At 44.0% G+C, this 25,051-nt stretch overlaps 1 protein-coding gene across 1 annotated transcript in view; it reads left to right on the top strand.

Moving 5' to 3' along the window:
• MUC6 (mucin 6, oligomeric mucus/gel-forming) overlaps positions 1 to 25,051 on the top strand; it is a 78,396-nt gene that overhangs the window by 21,627 nt on the left and 31,718 nt on the right. The window contains exons 14-35 of the mRNA XM_054201459.1: positions 90 to 251; positions 769 to 863; positions 1,525 to 1,657; positions 2,561 to 2,810; positions 4,273 to 4,325; positions 4,428 to 4,537; positions 5,311 to 5,462; positions 6,197 to 6,338; positions 6,809 to 6,919; positions 8,381 to 8,566; positions 9,027 to 9,266; positions 10,245 to 10,401; positions 11,154 to 11,297; positions 11,818 to 11,880; positions 12,546 to 12,593; positions 14,315 to 14,497; positions 16,542 to 16,589; positions 16,980 to 17,210; positions 17,936 to 17,983; positions 18,433 to 18,873; positions 19,836 to 20,276; positions 23,406 to 23,841. Coding sequence (XP_054057434.1) covers positions 90 to 251; positions 769 to 863; positions 1,525 to 1,657; positions 2,561 to 2,810; positions 4,273 to 4,325; positions 4,428 to 4,537; positions 5,311 to 5,462; positions 6,197 to 6,338; positions 6,809 to 6,919; positions 8,381 to 8,566; positions 9,027 to 9,266; positions 10,245 to 10,401; positions 11,154 to 11,297; positions 11,818 to 11,880; positions 12,546 to 12,593; positions 14,315 to 14,497; positions 16,542 to 16,589; positions 16,980 to 17,210; positions 17,936 to 17,983; positions 18,433 to 18,873; positions 19,836 to 20,276; positions 23,406 to 23,841 — 3,874 coding nt within the window. The remainder of the gene's footprint in view (positions 1 to 89; positions 252 to 768; positions 864 to 1,524; positions 1,658 to 2,560; positions 2,811 to 4,272; positions 4,326 to 4,427; positions 4,538 to 5,310; positions 5,463 to 6,196; positions 6,339 to 6,808; positions 6,920 to 8,380; positions 8,567 to 9,026; positions 9,267 to 10,244; positions 10,402 to 11,153; positions 11,298 to 11,817; positions 11,881 to 12,545; positions 12,594 to 14,314; positions 14,498 to 16,541; positions 16,590 to 16,979; positions 17,211 to 17,935; positions 17,984 to 18,432; positions 18,874 to 19,835; positions 20,277 to 23,405; positions 23,842 to 25,051) is intronic.

Below are 25,051 nucleotides of genomic sequence, written 5' to 3' on the forward strand. Positions count from 1 at the left end.
AATTTTCTCACTATTATAGAATGAAACATAGACCATTGTGTACACATTCTTTAATTTTCAGCCATCCCTTGTATTTCTGATGTTATTAGGTTTGTGTGGGAATTACAATGGAGACACCACAGATGACTTCATGACTAGCATGGATATCACTGAAGGGACAGCCTCCCTGTTTGTAGATTCCTGGAGGGCAGGAAATTGCCATCCTGCTTTAGAGAGAGATACTGACCCTTGCGCTTTGAGTCAACTGAACAGTAAGTAATCCTGTTGTACCTGATCTCTACAGCTGGCTTTGTCTGACACTTTGTAACGCATACGAGGGGAATGAGAGAGTTTGAGAGAAGCAGAGACTGAGACAAGTGAATGTCACAAATTCTGTCACCAACAAGACATTTCTGATTTCTAGAATACATATCTAGTGAAAGCTTATCAGATCCCATTCTAGAGATCTGGGATTGAGATGGTGAATGGGAGGTTTTGGGTGATATTTCCAGTGAAATTTCAATGTCCGTGGATGTGTTAGACTTGCTCAGCAGTGCTGTGACTGAAGTCCATGCTTTGCGTTTTCAAGTCTCTATTGCTATTGGTCTTAAAAGAAAAAAGCTCTCCTGAGTTGTTTGAACAAAAGTATAGTCTGCAAGCTAACAAGCTAAGTTGTCCTTTTGTTCAATCAGTTTTTTTCAGTTCCAGAGTTTTTTCATTTCTTTTTCATTTTTTTCATTTCCTTTTCCTAACTTTCCCTGTTTAATTTCCATAATCTACTTTCATTAGAAATATCTGCTGAGACTCATTGCTCCATTCTTACCAAGAAGGGTACAGTGTTCGAGAAATGCCATGCTGTGGTGAACCCTATTCCTTTCTACAAGGTAGGAAATTATGATAGATCATGTCCAGAGGGAGTCCAACTATGGACCAGAATGTACTCATATACAGTATTCTATTCATTTGGATCAGAAATGCATACAAGCTAAGGAACAAGTTTGTTTTTGAAAATTACATCTCCACCACACTTAAAGTCTGTTTGTTCATAGGCACCAGTCCCATCGCTATAAATCAAAAGGTATTTTTGCTCATGTTGCAGTTCTCCATGTCGACAACTTTAACTATACAAAGTATTGATTTTCCCATGTGCATAATTGAGCTCATTATATTTTCCAGTCTTCACAAAACATTTTGAAAATTAAAAAAGAAAAGCAGTAAATGAACAAAGACATTTTTGGGGTACTAAGTGTATTTTATTCATGTCGATCAGGCAATTAATCTGATCTTTTTCATCAGTTTTAGCTATGCAATAATATGTATTTGGCATGACTTACCTCTGCGGTTCAGCACAGAATCATAGAATCATTGAGGTTGGAAGAGACCTTTAAGATCATCAAGTCCAACCATAACCTAGCACTGCCAAGTCCACCATTAAACCATGTCCATAAGCAGCAAATCTACATGTCTTTTAAATACCTCCAGGGTTTAGCACTTCCAAATGTCTGCTCCCCAGTAACAGAGTACTCTCCATGTGTTGGGTTTCAGAGATGTGTCTACCAAGCCTGTAATTACGAAGAGACCTTTCCTTATATTTGTTCTGCTCTGGGATCGTATGCACGAACATGCAGTTCAATGGGTTTAATCCTTGAGAACTGGAGAAACAGTATGGACAATTGTAGTAAGTACCTGAACCAACTCTTATAGTCTGCCATCAGACGAATGCATGCATACAGGTCTATCCATTTCCATTTAGAATATTCCCACGTTTATTTCACCTGTGACAAAACTGAATAAGAGCAAGAACACATTTTAAAACTACTTGTCAGTCATTAGAAAATAACTACTTACTGTTCAAGTAGGCCAACCAACAGGAATAAAAGCCATATTCCCAGGATTTGATGACTTCACAGATGTGTCATAACACAATAAAAAATATAAATGGCAAAGCAGTGTTCTAAACACTGTCCAAATCATTTTAAGAGTAATGAGGAAAGTAGCGAACATAAAGAAGAGGAAACGAGAAATTGGATAACAGATATCCAACTTCTGAATACCCTCTAGTCTGTTTCAGAAAAGGATTGTTATTTTAAGACTACATGAACAAGATTACTCATATGCTTTAAGGTGAGCATGTGGATGCTTCCAGGACTTGATAATTAAGTAATGGAATAGACAGATAAATAAAACTATACTGTACTGTAAGATGAGAAAGAGCTAGGGAAAAGTCTGGTTGCAGATGTGATTTTGCTATTATGCAACTTAGACATAGACACAGATTCCACAGTTACTCAAAAATACATTGTTATTTCTGCAAAGCTTCTGTTTGCATTATTTTATTTCAAGATACACAAGCAATAAGATATTTAACCTTCATAAAACTTTCAACCAGCTACGTGGTTGGTGTTAAGCCCTGGTCTGCAGTATTTTTTGCTAGAGCTCCACATCCACAGGAAGAGAAGCAATAGGAAGCATTAAGCATTGAAGCTGTTGACATAATATATGCAGCACATTATAAGCATGGTTTCACAGGGAAGAGGATAAGTAAATGAAGTTTAACATACACTCTTGTCTTGTTTTACAGCCATTACCTGTACTGGCAATCAAACATTCAGCTACAACGCTCAGGCATGTGACAGGACATGCTTGTCACTCTCCAACCGAGCCCTTGAATGTCATCCAACTGACATCCCTATTGAAGGCTGCCATTGTCCTGAAGGAATGTACTCGAATCACAAGAACGAGTGCGTTCGTAAATCTCATTGTCCCTGCTATTTAGAAGATAGAAAGTACATCTTGCCTGACCAGTCAACAATAACTGGTGGGATTACCTGGTAAGTGTGTCAAGTTTAAAGATCAACAAAGTGAAAATGGAGAGGAGGGGTCTTCATGTGTCTCTGTTGAGGGTTAACAGCAGTCAGCAGCAAAGCACACAGCCACTTGCTCACTCCACTTCAGCTGGATGCAGAAGACAGTCAGAAGGGCAAAAGCAAGAAAATTTGTGGATTGAGATAAAGACAGTTTAATAACTAGCTTTATTATTAATAAGTATTAGTAAGCAAAACAGCAAGCGCAAGCAAAGCTAAGTAAGGAATTACAGAATCACAGAATGGTAGGGTTGGAAGGGACCTCTGGAGATCATCTAGTGCAACCCCCCTGACAGAGCAGGGTCACCTAGAGCAGGCTGCACAGGTACGCATCCAGGTGGGTTTTGAATGTCTCCAGGGACAGAGACTCCACCACCTCTCTGGGCAGCCTGTTCCAGTGCTCTGCCACCCTCAAAGTAAAGAAGTTCCTTCTCATGTTTAGGTGGAACTTCCTGTGTTCAAGTTTGTGCCCATTACCTCTTATCCTGTTGCCGGGCACCACTGAAAAGAGCCTGGCCCCATCCTCCTGACACCCACCCTTTAAGTATTTATAAGCATTGATAAGATCCCCCCTCAGGCGTCTTTTTTTTAGTCGTCACTACATCCCATCAGCAGGCATATGTTTAGACATTTCCAGGAAAGCATGACATTATCATGCATAATGGTTACTTGGGAAGACAAGCACCATAACTCCAAACGTCCCTCCTTCCTCTTTCTTTACCTGAGCTTTTATTGCTAAGCATGATGTTATATAGTATGGAGTATCTCTTTGGTCAGTTCGGACACACCCCTCTCAGCTTCTTGTGTGCTCCCAGCTTACTGGGAGGGACAGCATGAGAAGCAGAGACAGCCTTGACATTGTTCAGCAGTAGCTAAAACAACATCGTGTTATCAACACTGTTTTGTTCACAAACCCAAAACATAGCACCATCGAGCTGCTACAAAGAAAATTACCTCCACTGCAGACAAAATCGGTACAGTCTCCTTTACTTTTAATAGCAAAGGTTTATTTTTTAAGACATCTTTTTTGCCCTTTCCTAAGGTACATAGATTCTTAAATGAACAAAAAGCATTTGACTTACCTTACGCTTGGAAATGCTAAGGAAAAAATTAGAAATAGGTAAGATCTGATTATTCCTAATAGGAGATTTTGTCAACAGCATCTGGAGAGCTATATACAAACCTCAAGAATTACTTGATAGGTCATCATAATAGTCACTTTCAAAAACAATGTTACTGCTGTATACTACAAAAAGGGAAGAGAGGCAAGTTGAGTCACATACCATTTTGAAGGATGAGGAGAAGCTAGTAACATAAACCAAATATTTCCAGTGGTGAGAAACATGAAGACATTTTGCAAAAAAATTAAAATTTCTTTCGTAGGAGAGAATTGCATTGACATGTCTTTTTTTTTCTGTTCTCCCCCTAGCTATTGCGTTAACGGGAGGCTAAGTTGCACAGGCAAACCTCAAAACCCTGCAGGTATGGGTCTGATGTGGTTTACTTAGAAACATCTTTTCCTCTGTGTTGTAAAATTGCTCCTTCACAATCTCTCTATTGTTTGTTTTTCCTCCTTTTTCCTAGAAAGCTGCAAAGCTCCTAAGAAGTATGTATCATGTTCTGACGCTTTAGAAAACAAGTATGGAGCAGCATGTGCCCCTACCTGCCAGATGCTGGCTACTGGAATTGAATGTGTGAGTTCCACAGCTCTGGGGATATTTACCTTCTTGAGAGAGGAAGAATGGTTTAGATGTTACTTAGAACTTGACTATGTTCCTTAAATGAAAGGAGATATTTCTTTTAATGTGATACAGTTAAACATCTGACTTGTTTCCACAGACTGTGGACACAAAAAAATTACATATATTCAAGAAGTGATTAAAGGAATTAAATTGCATGAATTAATGAATTAAATTCTATTAAATGAATAGAATAAAAATCCATTAAAAGTTCTAAACTACAAGGCTAGCACCTTCAGGTACTCCATAAGCTGCATGTTACTGGAAACTGATAGAACATGTGGTTTATGCTTCCTGTTCTATTCTTTCCCAGCTATCTGCTGCTGATAGTCACAGGATGCAGGAGACTTAGTCTAGGTGGACTTCTGGTCTGTCCTGATAGGTTTATCTTATACATTTATATTAAGGAAACAGATTAATTGGAAGAATTATAATAAGCTTCCTTGATATAAAGAAACTTTTGTTGTACTTTGTCTGAAAGATTGGTAGCAATGAAAGATAAATTTTTCAGAGCGTTCAAGTATGTTTAATATCTCACACAACAGGTATATCTTACAACTTCGTTGAAACTAGTTCAACTGACTGGTATATTATTACAAAGAAAATTACAAAACTGAAATCAAATCAAAACTAGAACTTAGCACAGGTTCACTCTTGACACCATCCACATACAAGATAAAATGCATCTCACATTTCTTTTCATTTTGCAACCTGTTGATCTTTACCAGATACCCACTAAATGTGAATCAGGCTGTGTCTGTGCTGATGGGCTATATGAAAATCTCGATGGCGGGTGTGTCCCAGCTGAGGAGTGTCCATGTGAATATGGTGGTCTTGCTTATGGAAAAGGTGAACAGATCCAAACTGAATGTGAGATCTGGTAAGAATCACACAGTTTTCCATTGCAGAACCTCTGTTTCACTAAACTGTACAACTACATAACAAAAGTTAGTTGACAGGAGAGTAGGAAATGTCAACAGCTGAACGGAAGGAATACAGTGAGAAAGCACAGAGGTGATAACGAGAAGCTTAACATTTGACAATGTATATGTATAGAAAAAAGAGCCATGATACTGGCTTTCAGGGATAATTTCTGTCATATGCGTATCCAGGAATAAGGGCAGCCAGTAGGGCCTGTAACTGTGAACTACATAAGGTCAAGGATTAACAGCTCCACCTAAACAAAGATGAGGGTGTGATCTTCCTTCTTTTCTGTAGATAAAAGCAACCCCCCAGAAGATTTTTTCCATCTCTTTAGTAGCATTCTCAAAGTACTTTACTCCCTTTCTGGTTACTAGCCTAGTATTTAAAAAACCGCCACCACCACCCAAACTACGTAGAACAGTGACATCTTTTCTCATTAATAGCAAAAATAAAGGAGTTCTATATTCTTTCTTTCATTAAAAAAGAAAGCAAAAATTACTTAAGTTTTTCCTTTATCATGAATTAATTTTCTAGGCAGTCCATAAACTGTAGTTATGGTTCTTTCTTGGTCACAGTGTACACAAGTCAATTAAATGAACATTTTAGATATAAAATTGCATTATATAAAAAGAAGTAGGTTAAGGTTGCGTTTCTTTGAAATGTGAATGTGGTTTCTTTTCTCACTCCCAGCACTTGCACAAAAGGCAAATGGAAATGTGTTCAGAAATCAAAGTGTTCCTCAACATGTAATCTGTATGGAGAAGGCCACATCACTACTTTTGATGGACAGCGTTTTGTGTTTGATGGCAACTGTGAATACATATTAGCTATGGTAATCTGCCTCTTACCACTTATTTCAGAGTATCTTAGTATGAAGAAACAGCTTGATTTATACGGCTAATGAAAATACCCTAGGATGCATCTATAGAGCATCCTATAGAGCACTTTGAATCTTTATAAATACTTAGTGTGGCTTAATATTTTCTGCTTATTTCAATACATAAGATGAAAATACTTCTCAAAACAGTTTTTTCATGCAATTACAACCAATTTTAGATTTAATAACATGTTTAAATAATCATTCTGTGTATTCTGTACCAGCCAACTATATCTTTTAGGAAAGTGATGTCAGTTTGACTGCCAAACCAGAGGTCATCACCTCCCAAAACAGGCAGAATCAGAGTCATGACATGTTTAATCTTTCTTTACTTTTTTATGCTTTTATGTTTTAAGTTGGAAGACTCAAGACACAGATTCCATTGGGTCTTTGTGCTTTTTGTGGTTTGTTTTGGTTTTTTTTAGGATGGCTGCAGTGTTAATAGACCTGTTTCCTCTTTCAAAATTGTTACTGAGAATGTCATCTGCGGGAAATCAGGGGTTACATGCTCCAGATCCATCAGCATTTACCTTGGGGTAAGATCTTCATCCTGCTGTTATCCAGCTGAATAGCTATTTTAAGACCATGTTTGCTTCCCTTTTGGAAGCTTTAGCTGTGTCTTTGAAGTGATGTCTTGTAAGTGAAATTATGTGCTAAACCTAGAGCTTCAGTTTTAGTAGGAATTGCCATCAGTTTTTTTTTTTTTCAAGTCTTATGTCAGTGATTCAGTCCCCAGACTTCTTGCCTATGCAAAGCTGTAAAATTTTGAACTTTACTGACTCAGCTCGGTCAAAGATACTGATCCCTCCACGCCCCACCCCTGCCAAAGTCAGGAAAACAATAGCGTAGAACTGAGGAATTCTCATCATGGATGATTAGCAAAATCTCTCAAAATTTCTCTAAGTCCAGGTAGTATCTGCAATTCAAAATATATCCAGATCTTACCTGAGATATATCCGTGAAACTACAGCAATGAGCAGTTACCTCATTTCCACTGCTGTGTGACAGCTTCCAGAACTGGATAAGTTTTACTGTTCTCAGTTCTATGGGATAGTAATGCCCAATGGTATCAGAACATCTCAGAGTCCTTCATTATTTGACAGAGAGAAGAATATGGACAGTTGAGATTTTATCCCAAGGAACAGTCACTACAAGCAGTTAGCATTTGCCACATTACTGACTAAATACTGGCAGTTTCACCTAGTCAGTGCTGTGATGAAAAAGTTTGTTCACTTAGGATCCAGTTTCATAAGCGCATTCTCCAGTCAAACCTTTCTGTCGATTATCTAGACATTGAAACACTGCAGTATGGCAGGAGTAAAGTTACAAGAGTACATGTGAGAGTGGGAGACAGTAAAAGAGCTCAAGACAGAGTGCTATTTTCTCTGTAACTTTTTAATTATCCTTAGGAACACTTGAAAACATACTTCCTCTACTCTGCTGGCTGCACGTAGATGATATTATTTCCACCAAATGCAGTCAGAGTGCTAGCACACCTAAAAACAAGGGTGAAACAATGTCAGATATTTTTGTTTCCCATGAAGATTTGCATAAGCATACAAAATAATTCCAAGGGGGTAAAAAAGCCTGTAAAATAGAATCATAGAATAGTTTGGGTTGGAAGGACCTTTAAAAGTCATCTCATTCAACCCCCACTGTGATGAGCAGGGGTATCTTCAACTAGAGTGGGCTCCTCAAAGCCCCATCCAGCCTGACCTTGAATGTTTCCAGGGATGGGGCATCTACCACCTCTCTGGGCAACCTCCTCCAGTGTTTCACAACCCTCAGCATAAAAAATGTAGTCACTCCATCACAGAAGGCTACTAGGTTGGTCAGACAGAACTTGCCCTTGGTAAAACCATGCGGGCTGTCTTGAATCACCTCCCTGTCCTCCATGTGCCTTAGCATGGCTTCTAGGAGGATCTGTTCAATGATCTTCCCAGGCTCAGGGGTGAGGCTGACAGGTCAGTAGTTCCCAGGGTCCTTTTTTATTTCAGAATTTGACATTCGTACTGCGAGATGAAACCTTCACTATTTCTGGGGAAAATCCTGGAGTGCGATATAATGTGAAAAAGAACGTCCTTCACCTGATGTTTGACATCATTATCCCCAGAAAATACAACATGACCCTCATCTGGAATAAGCACATGAACTTCTTCATCAAGATCTCTAGAGAAACACAGGTATTGCAGAATAACTTCCTCAGTAAACTGTCCTTCAATTCAGATTGAACTGCACATTTGGTGACGGTTGCCTTGACTCTAGATGATGACAAAAGTTTTTCAGAGGTGCTACTAGCAATTAATTTTCATCGTTACCTCCAAAAAGGCAGAGATTTTCACTAGAGGATGATTTTTATGTGATTACTCTACTGCATTCAGGAAATTTTTGAGCAAAGTACTTGCATTTTATACAACTGCATGGTTGAATTTGATATCTAAATGATGACAGTTTACAGTTCAGAGGAGAAATACATTCATTCACTGATGAACAGAACCTCACGCACAAGATGCTAAGAATGTACGAGAGAGTATTTGCAGATCACATTCAGTACGAAAGCACAGGAAACTCAGTAATCGAAAGTGAAAAAATCAAAGTAATTGTAAATTGCTGAACTGACATTGCTGCTTTCATTTAATCTAGGAAACTATATGCGGTTTGTGTGGGAACTATAATGGCAATATGAAGGATGATTTTGAAACTCGAAGCAAATATGTGGCATCAAATGAATTGGAATTCGTCAATTCTTGGAAAGAGAATCCTCTCTGTGGGGATGTATACTTTGTAGTGGATCCCTGTAGCAAGAACCCTTACCGTAAAGCATGGGCAGAAAAGACGTGTTCCATCATCAACAGTCAAGTCTTTTCTGCCTGTCACAACAAGGTAAGAATTCATTTGACTTTCTTTTTATTTATAAGCACAATCTGCGTTCTACCAAAATCCTCACACTCCAACACTTGATTTTTCTCTTCCCCAGAATGCTTTAATAATATATATATAAAATGTTTTATGGCTATGTTTTAATAAAGCATATATATTAAATGTTTTGTGGCTCTCATTGATGTTAATCTTCACCCTTTCCTACTTTCACTTTACCAGCCCTTTTGTAAGCACAAAAGCCTAAGTATGGTATTAACTAATGAGTTAAAAATATCAGAGAGAAAAAGTACCAGAAATTAGTTAGTCTGTTGATGATGCGTGATACTGATCAATGCACTGTTTATTCTTTTGAAACCATTTAGCCTTTGTTAGAAACCAAACTTAAGGAAAGCCTGTAAACACTTGTTCTCATGAATAAATCAACAGCATGACTTAGAAGATGCAGATCAGCCCAAGAGCAAGATATCATCAACCCCCCTATTTGGTTTAAATTGCCTACTTTAGCAGACTTTATTGAAATGAAAGTATCACAAGGTTCATCAGAACCAGGCCTTCTGAAGCAAAAGATCCATTTTCACGAGGTGAAAACAAGTGAGAAATGTGGAAAATGCTGCAGTGCTCATGCATATCCATGGAGGGTGTACAACTGACAAACTTAGACACTTGTGCCTGAATGAATGTGGGGGTTTGCAATTTTTTTTTTAGGTGACTATACATAATATTTTCAGGACTAGTATGAATTTAGAAATACATATCTGGCAAAACATCATCAGTTTCTGTTCTGGATGTGGAGATACCTGTGCTCTTGCTAAGAAGATTTGTGTGAAGTGGGGCTGCAATTGCTTTGACAAGTGTTCGGAGGAAATAATAGTTACTCTCTACTTAATGAAACATGTACTATTTAGCCCAGGGAAAAATATCTTCTTAACAAATAGGCACAAATAAATCATAGAAAATTCATTACTTCCTTTTCCAATGCAGGTGAATCGTATGCCCTATTATGAGGCCTGTGTTCGAGATTCTTGTGGTTGTGACATTGGAGGGGACTGTGAATGCATGTGCGATGCCATTGCAGTATATGCCATGGCGTGCTTAGATAAAGGTATCTGCATTGACTGGAGGACCCCTGAGTTCTGTCGTAAGTTTCTGTAAGCTCTCTTTAAACAGGTTAAAGAGATTATTATTGTTACTGTGCATGTTATTAATATGGCAATATAGGAAATTGCCTAAAAAGCGCCTCCTAAGTTGCATTTTCTTTATGGGCAAATAGTTTGCTTCAGTCACCTGGGGTTTGAAATCTGTAGGTTTCATTTGTGCTAAATTAAGCAAAATATTATATCTCTTTTACCATGGAGTAATGAGAGAGAAAATAATGCGGTCACAGAAGGCAAGCTGTTTCCTCTGCTGCCACTGCTCAGTGAACTGTCAGTTTGTCAGCAGAGGGAGTATGAAGTTGTAAAAAAGTATGTTTCATTTTAGCTATGATGAAATCGCCTTCTGTGTGGATGTCAAGGAAATAAAGACAGATGAGTTGGCTGGATAACTGTAAAACAGGACAAATCTATCAAAGTGTTCCAGAACACTGTATATGGAGGAAAAAAGAGGATGTGTTATAAATCAATGCTAGCGTTGTCATCTTTGATGGTTTCTTTTCAACATTTTACTACATTATGCATTAAAAATTGTGGACATGCCTGCATAGTGCATTTTCAAAAAGGAAACTGACTTCACTGGAATGTAAATTTCAATTTACATCATAAGTTAATAACTTCAGTGACAAAATTTTTAATTCAAACTGTTTATTAGTTTTGTCTTTTCTTTAGTCCTTTGAAAATAGCATGCCATTAATTTGAAAAATTCTGATTTCTCTCTTGCTTTTATCTTTTTTAGCTGTCTACTGTGAGTATTACAATTCTCATAAAACAACAGGAAGTGGTGATACTTATTCCTATGGCTACAACAATAACAACTGCACCTGGCATTACAGGCCTTGTAATTGTCCAGATCAAAACTACAAATATGTCAACATTGAAGGTAATAAGCTATACTGGTGTAAACCAGGAAACAGTAACATAGTAATTATTTTCAGTGCTCTTTTAAAATCAGCCGTACTGCAGTTAAGTGATGGTATTCTAATTGCTGCTATTTTTGAAGCAGTTTTGCTGATCTTTTACCTTACTACTACTGCTTTAAATATGTAATCAGTTTGGTACCTGTATTACATTTAGCTTTATATTGAGCTCAGCCTGTCTTGAGGAGAAATTTTCTGGCCTGCACCAAAACAAAAGAATACGCTGTACTTAGGTAAGAGAACATGTGGAAAAAGTAGTTAATATTCTTATTACACAAATGGATATAGTTGTAGAAAACAAAAAAATTACTACATAGGCAGACGCTTATGCTGAGAATGACATTGGAAATGCTTACCTGAATAGATGATGTTGCGATCAATACAAATTTCTAAGAATAGAAATGTAAGATATTAGATTGTAAATGGTATAAATTAAATGTTCTCTGAGAAATGTAAAACAAACTTCTCTTCCCCTTTTTTCAGGCTGTTACAACTGCTCTCATGATGAATACTTTGACCATGAGATGGAAAGATGCATGCCATGTGGTAAGCAGCAACCTAAATACTCATTCTCTTTCTCTACAGTAACTACGTGAGGGGCTGGCCCAGCAAAGCCCTGGGTCTCAGATATATTCAACACCTTTCGTAAAAAAAGAGAATATATAGAGTAGGATCAGACCTAGCTAATGAACTCTACTTAGCAAATCTCTTTTTAGAGACATTTTTTAAAAATTATTTTAACTTAAGGTTTATTCCCATATGGTTTACTTCATTGAAAACCTATCTTATTAAATAGTGTTCTGGATAGACTCTGTCTGTACAGTTTGGATTTTCATGCAGATGTAAAAAAAGTCAAGGACAATTTTTATCATATTTCAGAATTCTAACCTGTGTAACCAGGATCTCAGCTAGAGATCTCATTTACATACAAAAACCATTATTCCTGAAAAGCGGGGTGCCCTTAAGCATAAAAATCATAAGAAAGGTAGTAAAAACTTACTCGTGTTCATTATTAGGATGAGATGTATTGATTGTCATTGTTTAAGTCCTTTGATGTAAAGTTTACCACTGAAATATGTAATATTAAGCATTTTCAGGAATATCTCACTAATTAACACAATCCCTAGAATCCAATATGAAATTTGCCTCATTTGGAATATTTTAATATGCTTCCATGCACAAACTTGACCTGTTCTACTTTTACACAACAGGACATGAAAGCACTAGTACCACACCTGAAACGTCTTCACCTTCAACAGGTTAGTTTATGTAGTTGACCAGACTAGTACTTACACACTGATATGTGTTTATGACGTAAGCAATATCTTTTTTTGCATGATATAGTGGCAGCACCACTTTTACATGCTAAGGTGCAATGATAACAAATAACTTGGTATCTTAAGTATCACTAAAATTTTCCCAGAAATATTTGTGAGACATCTTAAGAAAAAAAAATTATTGAGAGAACAGTGTTTCCTGAGTGTAGTTGGGCAATCCAGATATCAGTAATGAAGTATCTCTGTTAGTGAATAAGGACTTCTATCTTGTCTCTGATGGACAGTGGGAAAAAGTGCACCCTCAGCAAATTTGCAGATGACACCAAGCTGAGTGGTGCAGTTGACACGCCTGAGGGACAGGATGCCATCCAGAGGGACCTGGACAAGCTCAAGAAGTGGGCCCATGTGAACCTCATGAGGTTGAACAAGGCTAAATGCAAGGTCCTGCACCTGGGTCAGGGCAATCCCTGGTATCAATACAGGCTGGGGGATGAAAGTATTGAGAGCAGCCCTAAGAAGAAGGACTTGGGGGTACTGGTGGATGAAAAGCTGAACGTGACCCAGCAACGTGCACTATCAGCCCAGAAAGCCAACTGTATGCTGAGCTGCATCAAAAGAAGTGTGGCCAGCAGGTTGAGGGAGGTGATTCTACCCCTCTACTCCACTCTGGTGAGGCCCCACCTGGAGTACTGTGTCAGCTCTGGAGCCCTCAGCACAGAAAAGACATGGATCTGTTGGAGCAGGTCCAGAGGAGGGCCACAGACATAATCAGAGGGATGGAACACCTCTCCTCTGAGGACAGACTTGAGAGAGTTGGGGCTGTTCAGCCTGGAGAAGAGAAGGCTCTGGGGAGACCTTACTGCAGCCTTCAATACTTGAAGGGAGCTTATAAGAAAGATGGGGACAGACTTTTTAGTAGAGCTTGTAGTAGGAAGATTCAGACAAGATATAAGGAAGAAATTTTTTATGCTGAGGGTGGGGAAACACTGGAAGAGGCTGTCCAGAGAGGTGGTAGATGCCCCATCCCTGGAAACATTCAAGGTCAGGCTGGACGGGGCTTTGAGGAGCCCACTCTAGTTGAAGGTATCCCTGCTCATCACAGTGGGGGTTGAATGAGATGACTTTTAAAGGTCCTTCCAACCCAACCATTCTATGATTCTACAATGTACAAAATCCCTCAAAAATTTCATCACAATTCTTAGCGATGAGCGTCTGTATAACACTTTGACAATTTAACAAGGACTTCATGGAAGTGTATGACTGAGTATACCAAATCCCTATAGCCTGATCCAGGAAAGCAATCTATATGTATTGATTTGAAATTTGTTAGAAATTCCATTAATTCCCCTGAAGACAGATGGTATTGGGAAAATGTTACGTTGTCAGCTGTGTGAATGATAACATACTGTTCCATCTCTGCTGCTATGCACAAGTATTTATGCCAAATTCACTTTAAAGTGATGAAGAAAAATGTATAAAGCTTCTGCAAGAATATCTGTTTAAGGTATTCACATAATAGCAAAGGAGTAGAGGAGTAACTCGTGTCAAATCTTTCCTCTAAAAGGTAATGGTTTTTAATAGTAGTTGCTATTAATATTTATTAAGATAGTGTTTTTACTTCAAAAATGTTATGTTTGGTATGGTATGTTATAAACAGATTATCGAGAACTATTTCTTACCCTTTTTTTTTTTTTCCTTCTTAGTATCAACAGTGCAGCCTAAAGTAACGAGAAGCTCTATCACAAGTACCCTACCAGCAGTACCTGGTATTTCTTCTTCTGCAGCTACTGTATCAACTGAGACTACAAATCCAACAATTACCTCAAAAATTACAATTCTAGGAACTTCATCAGCATCACCTCTTGTCACAATAAAGTCAACAACTGGTAGGTTTTCATTTTTACTCTCTAAACTAAATCATAGCAAATCCACTCTATACATACAACTCTATTATGAAAGTATTGCAAGCTGTCTCAACACCCAAGAATGTGACTCCAAAGCACGAAGCAGGCAAAGCAGGCTTCCAGAAAGGAGTTTGTAAACCAGAAATGTTCAGAAGTGTAGATTGAAAGTGTGTGGAAACAGAAAGGCTATAGACACTAGGTTAAAAGTACAACCAAAAATCACTTGCGTGATTCATCTGAGAAATACATTAGAAGTTCTATAAGTAGTGAGCCAGCTCAGCTTCAGCCTCTTTTCCACAACTGGTTTAGTTATAGAGTCATATTCAAGGAGCACCCAATCTATTAACTCTGAATAATGTAAGCAAGGTCCAAAGCAGAATAACACAGGTATCAATGCAGCAGATTTGTCTAGGATTCTGAAGTCCTGCTCTCAGGAGGATGACACTTCCAACATAAATTACTTTCTGATTCTATTGCTTGTGGAGACTCAAAAGAACAGGTAGCTTCCCACCAACATGCACTTCAACTAATAAGCCATCCTGGACCCAGGCTATCAGGGAAAGCAAAGTTAAAAAGGTCCCACAGGATTCAAAACACAACTTCAAAGGCTGACATTGTGACAGATGATTTATGCACTGGAACAAGGGAAGTCCTATAGTATGATGTTACTTAGCTTTGCAATGCAAATTACGGAAAGCTGAAACTGTGGTTGATTTGGAACATAAGAATAGCCAATGAAATTGGCATTTGGGCAAAGTCCATACAGACTTTAGGCAATAAGTGACAACAAAGCTAACTTCTTACAAAAATTATATAAAAAACAATCTAATACAGGCAAAATACAGAAAATGAGAATAGAGAAAGATAGGAGACAGCAGAAAACAAACACGAGTAGAGAAAGTTTTGGCAAACTTATGAGAATATGAATACAAACAATTACACAGAAAATATTCAAATGATCAATGGTGAAAACTAGGTCTCTGAAACATGGGTAGCTTCTTCATAATTGATTTAGTTTTAATTATTCAGTGAATTGATTACTCACGTTATTTATTTACCTTTACTCCAAAAGAACATACAACAACAATTTTTACCACACCAAACATGACTACAGCCATCACTACCCCTTCCATAACTACTACAAGAAAAAGAACCATGACCACTAAACAAAAGCCTACGCCTGTTGCCTCATCAACTGCTGCTTCGACAGAGACGGAAAGAGTAAGATTCACCATACCACCCTTCAAGACCACTACCAAGAAGGAAATAACAACCACCTCCATACCTACTCAAACCACATCTCAGATCACAACTCTCAGCGAGCCTAAACTAACAACAGTAGGTAAGTATCACTTTTTGATATCTGTCAGGTGAAGCCACCACTCACAAGACATGTCGATGTATTCCTTATGAAAAACCCAAGCATTCTTACTAGTTGTCTTAACAGTGCAAATAGATAGGAAAGGAACAGATAACTAAAGAAGTGTGATAAAAACAGAAATTTATGTTTCTTGCCAATGGATCAAGCATCTGACATGTAAATACTGTCTTAAACCTAACATTTCTCTTTAAGGCCATACTCTATACTTCCTCCGAATTTAAGCAAAATCTCTCTATGCTTCCACATGAGTTCTTGAAAACTCAGAGGTGGCAGATAATGTGTCGCCCCTAGCCATTGTAACAAATTCCCCAAAAAATAAATATTGGAAAAAGGAAATTACACTTTGGGATGTCAGGTACTCCATATGCCAGCAAGGACAGTCTCCTCTGAGACTGTATGACAACGTGAATTGCCAGGTTAGCAACCGACACCAGAGGTTAGGACAGTGTGTGTGGGGAAGTCTAGTGTAGTAGGAGGGCAGGTGTACACTCTCTCCCAACCCATGCATCTCCCACAAAATACTATTGGGCTGCACACACCTGGGTCATCGTGTTACGGCAGTTACATCTTCCTCTGAGTAAGTATCACAACCCACTTTAACTAGGAACCTTACCAGCTCCCAACCATTACTAATATCCATTACAGAGAGTGAAGGAACCCAAGCAACCACTTTGTACCACCAAGTCCCAATAGGTGAGTGAGGGGGAGCTGAGAGATTGCCTTGACCTAAGACTGCTTCACTTAGCCCAGCTCTCCCAGAGGATGTTCCTGCCCAGTCTGGAGCACCTTGGAGGGGAGACATGCACATCCAGAGAGGCTCTCCTTCCCTCAGGAGCTCCAGGAAGAGGCAGGGGGTGCTGAATTGTCAGAAGGCACACTTCAGGCCCAGTTCTTCCCCCATATTTTTTTGGGAGGGAGCCACTGGCCCATTTCTCGTCTTGCCTAGTAAGACTCAGTGGGGTCCGGTCCTCCCTTTCTTGCCCCCACGCATGCCCTGGGGCTTCTGCCTGGGAATTGCACACCTCCTTTGTCTTACCCTCTTGCCCTGACACTCTTGATCAACTGTTGCTTTTCTCTCTGTAGTTGTCACCCACAGAACAACGACGCCACAGGTTGTGCAGCATCTGGTAACACAGAAGACCAGCCCTGCCGCATCCACCAGCAGCACCTCTGTCATGAGAGGGACCAGCCCTGCCAGCAGCCCAGAAGTTCCACTGACAAGGATGTTTCCAAGTCCCACCTCTTTACCTGCCATCTCAGCCTCATCTGCTTCTTCCCCCTCCTCAACTGTGTCCTTGACACCATCACAACCTGGTAAGGCTCCGTCCTGTGCTTCCTGCTGCTCTGCCTGCTCCTTCCAGCTCGCACCATTTTCTCCTAAGCAGCACATCCCACACAAGCTTCAATTTTGGTATTCATTCTCAATTCCCACTGCCCTTTACAGGGGACTCCTGGGACCCAGGCATATCGTGGGACATGATCCTGCACATGACCCTGACTGCATCCTCCTCCGTTGCCACTTCAGGGTTTTGGCTTTGGGGCACAGGCCATTATTACTGTACAGACATCCATGGCTTCCTGCCCCACAGCTAGCAATCAGAAACAAGCTAACACACAGTCCCTCCCTTTACGGTGGTACCCTGAGAATGCACGGTGGAGGCAAGAGAAGGCAGTGAAACTGGAAACTTGTGTCTAGTTTACACCTCAGGACAGTTTGGGTTGAGAGACAAAATACAAGGAGTGGTCTCCATCAAGAAGATACCTGGGGTCTGGCACAGCCATTACAATGTGGGTCAACAAATGCCACCGCCTTGACCAATGCTGACCCTGTGTTCAGAAGAGACACCAGTGGAGGGTGGGCAAGGTGTACACTCAACTGCAGGCTAAAGTTCTCGCACTTAGAACCATCTAAGTAGGAGTTGTCTGGGTTTTCTTGGTGTTAAACAGGATAGGCACCTTTAAGGAGATACCACAACGTGCTTTGCCTAGAATCCATCCCAAGACTCAACCATTCTTTTCTCTCATCCCTTTCTTTGTAGCAAGGGAGCCAACCAGAGCTAAGACTCCAACTAGTAAAGTAGTAACAGGTGAGTGCTCTGGTCAGGGGAGAGATAAGAGTCATCCATGGCCTATGCCTGTCCCTTCAGTAGCCTCAGATCTCCCATGGATCCTGTCCAGCACAGTCTGCAACAGGCACATAGTAGACTACCTGTCAACAAATGGAATCTTACAAAAAAGTAGCGGTTCTTCTTCCCCTCTCAAGACTACCAGGAGGAAGGAAAAAGAGATAAATTGCTAGAGGACATCCTTCAAAACCATCACAAGCCTGCAATTCTCAGATGAGGAAGGACGGGATGGGAAATGCTGGGGGTCATGGCCATGTTCATTCAATTTTAAATCAACCAGAATTAATGAAACATGGTCTTCACTTCCTTCTCTGTTGTTATCAGAAAGTTTCTACACAGAACAGCCAAGATCATGTGCCTTTCCATTTTGCCTGGTCACCCTCAGCTGCCCTGTGCTTTGCTCCCAGCAGCCTTCACCCACGAAAAGACAACCGTGCCACACATCGTGCCACCTCTGACCACACAGAAGACAACGGCCACCACCTCTGCCAGCAGCACCTCCAAGACCTCTGTCTCCAGAGAGGCCAGCCCCGCTAGCAGCACAGAGGTCCCTCTGACAAGCACCTCTCCAGGTCCCAGCTCTCCGCCTGCCCCCAGCAGCCCGCTCAGCACCCGCCCGCCACCTGCCACCACTTCCACGCTCTCCTCCACATCAGCCCCAGCCGCCACCCCGAAACCTACGCCTACGACCCTAAGGCCCAGGCCCTCTTCCCTGAGGACCAGCGCTCCAACAGAGTTGCCTGCATCGGAGTCATCCGCGCCCTCCACAGCCAAAACCAGCCCGCTGCCATCGCCTGCTTCTTCTCCCTCCTCAACTGTGTCCTCCACGTGGCTGAGTTCCTCGCAGCCCGGTAAGGCTCCCTCCCGCTCTTCTGAGTTCTCTTCCTGTTCTTCTCAGCTCTTATTCTCCCTTCCTTCCTTCTTTCCACCTATGTGATGTTCCATCATGCCTTCCAAGCAGTGTTCGCCGCTTGTGGCATTTGTTTTGGTGCGTGGCCGGCCCGGGGTGTGGTGCTGTGCTGCGCCTGTGCACTGGCTCTGGCTGGGGTGGTGCTAATTTTTGTCCTAGCAGGTTTTCTGGTGTTGTTTTTCAGATGTTTGTCCAAGCCAGTGTTGATAGCACCCAAGTTCTTTAACTATTGCTGAGGAATGCTAGCACGGCATCCCCGATTTCTCTGTTTCTCCTTTTGCCTGCCAGGGAGTGGGCAAGAGGTTGGTTGAGGACACAGCCAGGATAGCTGACCCAACGTGAGTGACCAAGGAGATCCTCCGTATCACAGAATGTCATGCTGAGCAGTAAAATGCGGGCAGGGCAGGGCAGGGCAGGACAGGGCAGGACAGGGGGATTTTCCCAAGTACCCATTGCTCAAAGGCTGGCCGGACACTGGCCACCAGTGGGAGACGGTGAGTGCATCTAGTGGGTGGTTTTTGTCTTTTTTTCCCTTTAGTTTCTTTGCTTCTGAAAACTGTCTGTATCCAGATGTGTGGGGGTGTTTTTGCTTTTGCACTTGCAATTCCCCCCCCATTCACGCTCAGAGGGAGTGAGCAAGTTGCTGGGTGGGCACTTAGCATATAGCCAGTGTCGACCGCCTGCTGACTGGCACACAGCTTGGCCCCACCTGGGTGTAAGCAGGACAGGGAAGCTTAGGGAAGGAGCCAGAAGCCCAGTCCTGCCTCCTGTCCAGTGAGACGCAGTGTGATAGCAGGCTGCTTTTCTTGCCTGAGGCCCCAGCCCAGGGCTTCTGCCCTGCTCCTTTACCTCTTTCCCTCTTGGTCTGCCACTCTCGCTCAACCTGTGCTTTCCACCCGGCAGCCTTCACCCACGAAAAGACAACCGTGCCACACATTGTGCCGCCTCTGACCACGCAGAAGACAACGGCCACCACCTCTGCCAGCAGCACCTCCAAGACCTCTGTCTCCAGAGAGGCCAGCCCCGCTAGCAGCACAGAGGTCCCTCTGACAAGCACCTCTCCAGGTCCCAGCTCTCCGCCTGCCCCCAGCAGCCCGCTCAGCACCCGCCCGCCACCTGCCACCACTTCCACGCTCTCCTCCACATCAGCCCCAGCCGCCACCCCGAAACCTACGCCTACGACCCTAAGGCCCAGGCCCTCTTCCCTGAGGACCAGCGCTCCAACAGAGTTGCCTGCATCGGAGTCATCCGCGCCCTCCACAGCCAAAACCAGCCCGCTGCCATCGCCTGCTTCTTCTCCCTCCTCAACCGTGTCCTCCACGTGGCTGAGTTCCTCGCAGCCCGGTAAGGCTCCCTCCTGCCCTTCCTACCAGTCCGACTGTGCTTCCCAGCTCTCACCCTCCCATCCTTCATTCCGTTTTTCCTTCCTAGCAGCGGCAGCGCACGCCGCTTGGCCTGTTGTTTTAGTACTTGCCCTCCGTTCCTTTGCCTTTGGCATCGGCACTTTGGTATGGCCTGCCTTTGGATATGGCCCGCCTTCGGTATGGCCGCGGGCACAGGTTTCTCCAACAGAGCCTGGCCTGCAAGTCTGGGAGGGGGCAGAGGGTATGCCGTGCCTGTTCCTTGGAGGGAGACACAGCATCTGGAGAGGCTCCTCTTCCAGGGAGAGGCAGAGGCTGCTTGCGCATGGGAAGGCACCCTTTAGGCGCTGTCCTTGTCCCCGCTTTTTGGGGGAGGAACCGGATAGGGAGGCTGAGGGCAGGAGCCGGGGACCCACTCCTCTCATTGGAATCATAGAATCATAGAATTGCTGAGGTTGGAAGGGACCTTTAAGATCATCAAGTCCAACCTTTAACCTACCCTGACAAAAGCCACTTCTAAACCATGTCCCTAAGTGCCCCATCTACCCTTTGTTTAAACACCTCCAGGGATGGTGAATCCACCACCTCCCTGGGCAGCCTATTGCAATGTTTAATAACCTTTTCAGTGAAAAAATGTTTCCTAATATCCAATCTAAACCTCCCCTGACATAACTTGAACCCGTTTCCTCTCGTCCTATCACTTGTCACCAGGGAGAAGAGGTCAGCCCCAATCTCTCTACAACCTCCTTTCAGGTAGTTGTAGAGGGTGATAAGGTCTCCCCTCAGCCTCCTCTTCTCCAGGCTATACAACCCCAGCTCCCTCAGTCGTTCTTCATAAGGTTTGTCCTCCAGACCCCTCACCAGCTTTGTAGCCCTTCTCTGGACACGCTCCAACACCTCAATGTCCCACTTGTAGCAAGGGGCCCAAAACTGAACGCAGTGCTCAAGATGGGGCCTCACCAGTGCCGAGTACAGGGGGATGATCACTTCCCTAGTCCGGCTCACCACACTATTCCTGATACAGGCTAGGATGCTGTTGGCCTTCTTGGCCACCTGGGCACACTGCTGGCTCATATTCAGCCGGCTGTCAACCAACACCCCCAGGTCCTTTCCTGCCGGGCTGCTTTCGAGCCACTCTGCCCCAATCCTGTAGCGCTGCGTGGGGTTGTTGTGACCCAAGTGCAGGACCCGGCACTTGGCCTTGTTGAACCTCATACCATTGGTCTCAGCCCATCGGTCCAGCCTGTCCAGATCCCTCTGCAGAGCCAACCTACCCTCAAGCAGATCAACACGCCCGCCCAGTTTAGTGTCATCTGTGAACTTGCTGAGGGTGCATTCTATCCCTTCATCCGGATCATTGATTAAGATATTAAAGAGAACCGGCCCCAGCACCGACACCACTTGTGACCGGACACCAACTGGATTTAACTCCATTTACCACCACTCTCTGGGCACGGCCATCCAGCCAGTTTTTTACCCAGCGAAGAGTACACCTGTCAGGCCATGCGCAGCCAGTTTCTCCAGGAGAATGCTGTGGGAAACAGTGTCAAAAGCTTTGCAAAAATCCAAGTAGATAACATCCACAGCTTTTCCCTCATCCTCTAAGTGGGTCACCTTATCATAGAAGGATATTCGGTTTGATAGGCATGACCTGCCCTTCACAAACCCATGCTGACTGGGCCTGATCACCCTGTTCTCCTGCATGTGCCGTGTAATGGCACTGAGGAGGATCTGCTCCGTGACCTTCCCGGGCACTGAGGTCAGACTGACTGGCCTGTAGTTCCCCGGATCCTCCTTCCGGCCCTTCTTGTGGATGGGTGTCACATTTGCTAACCTCCAGTCAGCTGGGACCTCCCCGGTTGTCCAGGACTGTTCATAAATGATGCAAAGTGGCCTGGCGAGCACTTCCGCCAGCTCTTTCAATACCCTTGGGTGGATCCCATCCGGCCCCATAGATTTGTGCACCTCCAGGTGCTGAAGCAGGTCCCTCACTGTTTGCCTTTGGGTTACAGGGGCTTCATTCTGCTCCCCATCCCTGTCTTCTAGCTCAGGGATCTGGGTACTCAGGGAACAACTGGTCCTACTGATGAAGACTGAGGCAAAGACTGCATTAAGTACCTCAGCCTTTTCCTCTTCCTTGTTCACTATGTTGCCGGCCCCATCTACTAGAGGACAGAGATAATCCTTAGTCCTCTTCTTATTGCTAATATATTTATAGAAACTTTTTTTGTTGCCCTTGACAACAGAAGCCAGGTTTAGTTCTAGCTGGGCTTTGGCCCTCCTGATTTTTTCCCTATAAAGGAAGGCGCCCTTTAGGCGCTGTCCTTGTCCCCGCTTTTTGGGGGAGGAACCGGATAAGGAGGCTGAGGGCAGGAGGCAGGGACCCACTCCTCTCTGCCCCCAGCAAGACTCAGTGCAGCACAGCGCTGCCTTTCCTGCACATGCCCCCGTGTCATGGTTTAACACCAGCTGGCTGGCAACGAGGACCATGCAGCCGCTCGCTCACTCCCTGCCCCCCAGCAGGATGGGGGAGAGAATCAGAAGGGTAAAAGCGAGTAAACTCATGGGTTGACATAAAGACAGTTTACTAAGTAACGCAAAAGCTGCGCACGCAAGCAAAGCAAAACAAGGGTTTCGTTCACTACTCCCCATAGCAGGCAGGTGTGTTCAGCCATCTCCAGGAAAAGCTGCGCTCCATCATGTGTAACCGTTACGAGGGAAGCCCAAGGCTGTAACTCCAAATGTCTCCCCCCTCCTTCTTCTTCCCCCGGCTTTCGACACTGAGCATGATGTCATATGGTATAGAATATTCCTTTGGTCAGTTGGGGTCAGCTGTCGGCTTTGTCTCCTCCCAGCTTTCTGTGCGCTCCCAGCCTACTGGCTGGCGGAGTGTTGTGAGGAGCAGAAAGGGCCTTGACTGCTAGGCAACAACCAAATCTTCAGTCTTTTACCAACACAGTTTTCGTCCCAAATCCAACACAAAGCACTATGTCAGCTGTAGTAAGAAAGTCAACTCTATGCCAGCTGAAACCATGACAGCCCAGACCGGGGCTTCTGCCCACCTTCCCCTCTTGACCTCGTCCTCAGCTGCCCTGTGCTTTGCTCCCGGCAGCCTTCACCCACGAAAAGACAACCGTGCCACACATTGTGCCGCCTCTGACCACGCAGAAGACAACGGCCACCACCTCTGCCAGCAGCACCTCCAAGACCTCTGTCTCCAGAGAGGCCAGCCCCGCTAGCAGCACAGAGGTCCCTCTGACAAGCACCTCTCCAGGTCCCAGCTCTCCGCCTGCCCCCAGCAGCCCGCTCAGCACCCGCCCGCCACCTGCCACCACTTCCACGCTCTCCTCCACATCAGCCCCAGCCGCCACCCCGAAACCTACGCCTACGACCCTAAGGCCCAGGCCCTCTTCCCTGAGGACCAGCGCTCCAACAGAGTTGCCTGCATCGGAGTCATCCGCGCCCTCCACAGCCAAAACCAGCCCGCTGCCATCGCCTGCTTCTTCTCCCTCCTCAACCGTGTCCTCCACGTGGCTGAGTTCCTCGCAGCCCGGTAAGGCTCCCTCCCGCTCTTCTGAGTTCTCTTCCTGTTCTTCTCAGCTCTTATTCTCCCTTCCTTCCTTCTTTCCACCTATGTGATGTTCCATCATGCCTTCCAAGCAGTGTTCGCCGCTTGTGGCATTTGTTTTGGTGCGTGGCCGGCCCGGGGTGTGGTGCTGTGCTGCGCCTGTGCACTGGCTCTGGCTGGGGTGGTGCTAATTTTTGTCCTAGCAGGTTTTCTGGTGTTGTTTTTCAGATGTTTGTCCAAGCCAGTGTTGATAGCACCCAAGTTCTTTAACTATTGCTGGGGAATGCTAGCACGGCATCCCCGATTTCTCTGTTTCTCCTTTTGCCTGCCAGGGAGTGGGCAAGAGGTTGGTTGAGGACACAGCCAGGATAGCTGACCCAACGTGAGTGACCAAGGAGATCCTCCGTATCACAGAATGTCATGCTGAGCAGTAAAATGCGGGCAGGGCAGGGCAGGGCAGAACAGGACAGGACAGGGGGATTTTCCCAAGTACCCATTGCTCAAAGGCTGGCCGGACACTGGCCACCAGTGGGAGACGGTGAGTGCATCTAGTGGGTGGTTTTTGTCTTTTTTTCCCTTTAGTTTCTTTGCTTCTGAAAACTGTCTGTATCCAGATGTGTGGGGGTGTTTTTGCTTTTGCACTTGCAATTCCCCCCCCATTCACGCTCAGAGGGAGTGAGCAAGTTGCTGGGTGGGCACTTAGCATATAGCCAGTGTCGACCGCCTGCTGACTGGCACACAGCTTGGCCCCACCTGGGTGTAAGCAGGACAGGGAAGCTTAGGGAAGGAGCCAGAAGCCCAGTCCTGCCTCCTGTCCAGTGAGACGCAGTGTGATAGCAGGCTGCTTTTCTTGCCTGAGGCCCCAGCCCAGGGCTTCTGCCCTGCTCCTTTACCTCTTTCCCTCTTGGTCTGCCACTCTCGCTCAACCTGTGCTTTCCACCCGGCAGCCTTCACCCACGAAAAGACAACCGTGCCACACATTGTGCCGCCTCTGACCACGCAGAAGACAACGGCCACCACCTCTGCCAGCAGCACCTCCAAGACCTCTGTCTCCAGAGAGGCCAGCCCCGCTAGCAGCACAGAGGTCCCTCTGACAAGCACCTCTCCAGGTCCCAGCTTTCCGCCTGCCCCCAGCAGCCCGCTCAGCACCCGCCCGCCACCTGCCACCACTTCCACGCTCTCCTCCACAT

Source organism: Rissa tridactyla, chromosome 4 (assembly GCF_028500815.1).
Source record: "Rissa tridactyla isolate bRisTri1 chromosome 4, bRisTri1.patW.cur.20221130, whole genome shotgun sequence".
Taxonomy (NCBI): Eukaryota; Metazoa; Chordata; class Aves; order Charadriiformes; family Laridae; genus Rissa; species Rissa tridactyla.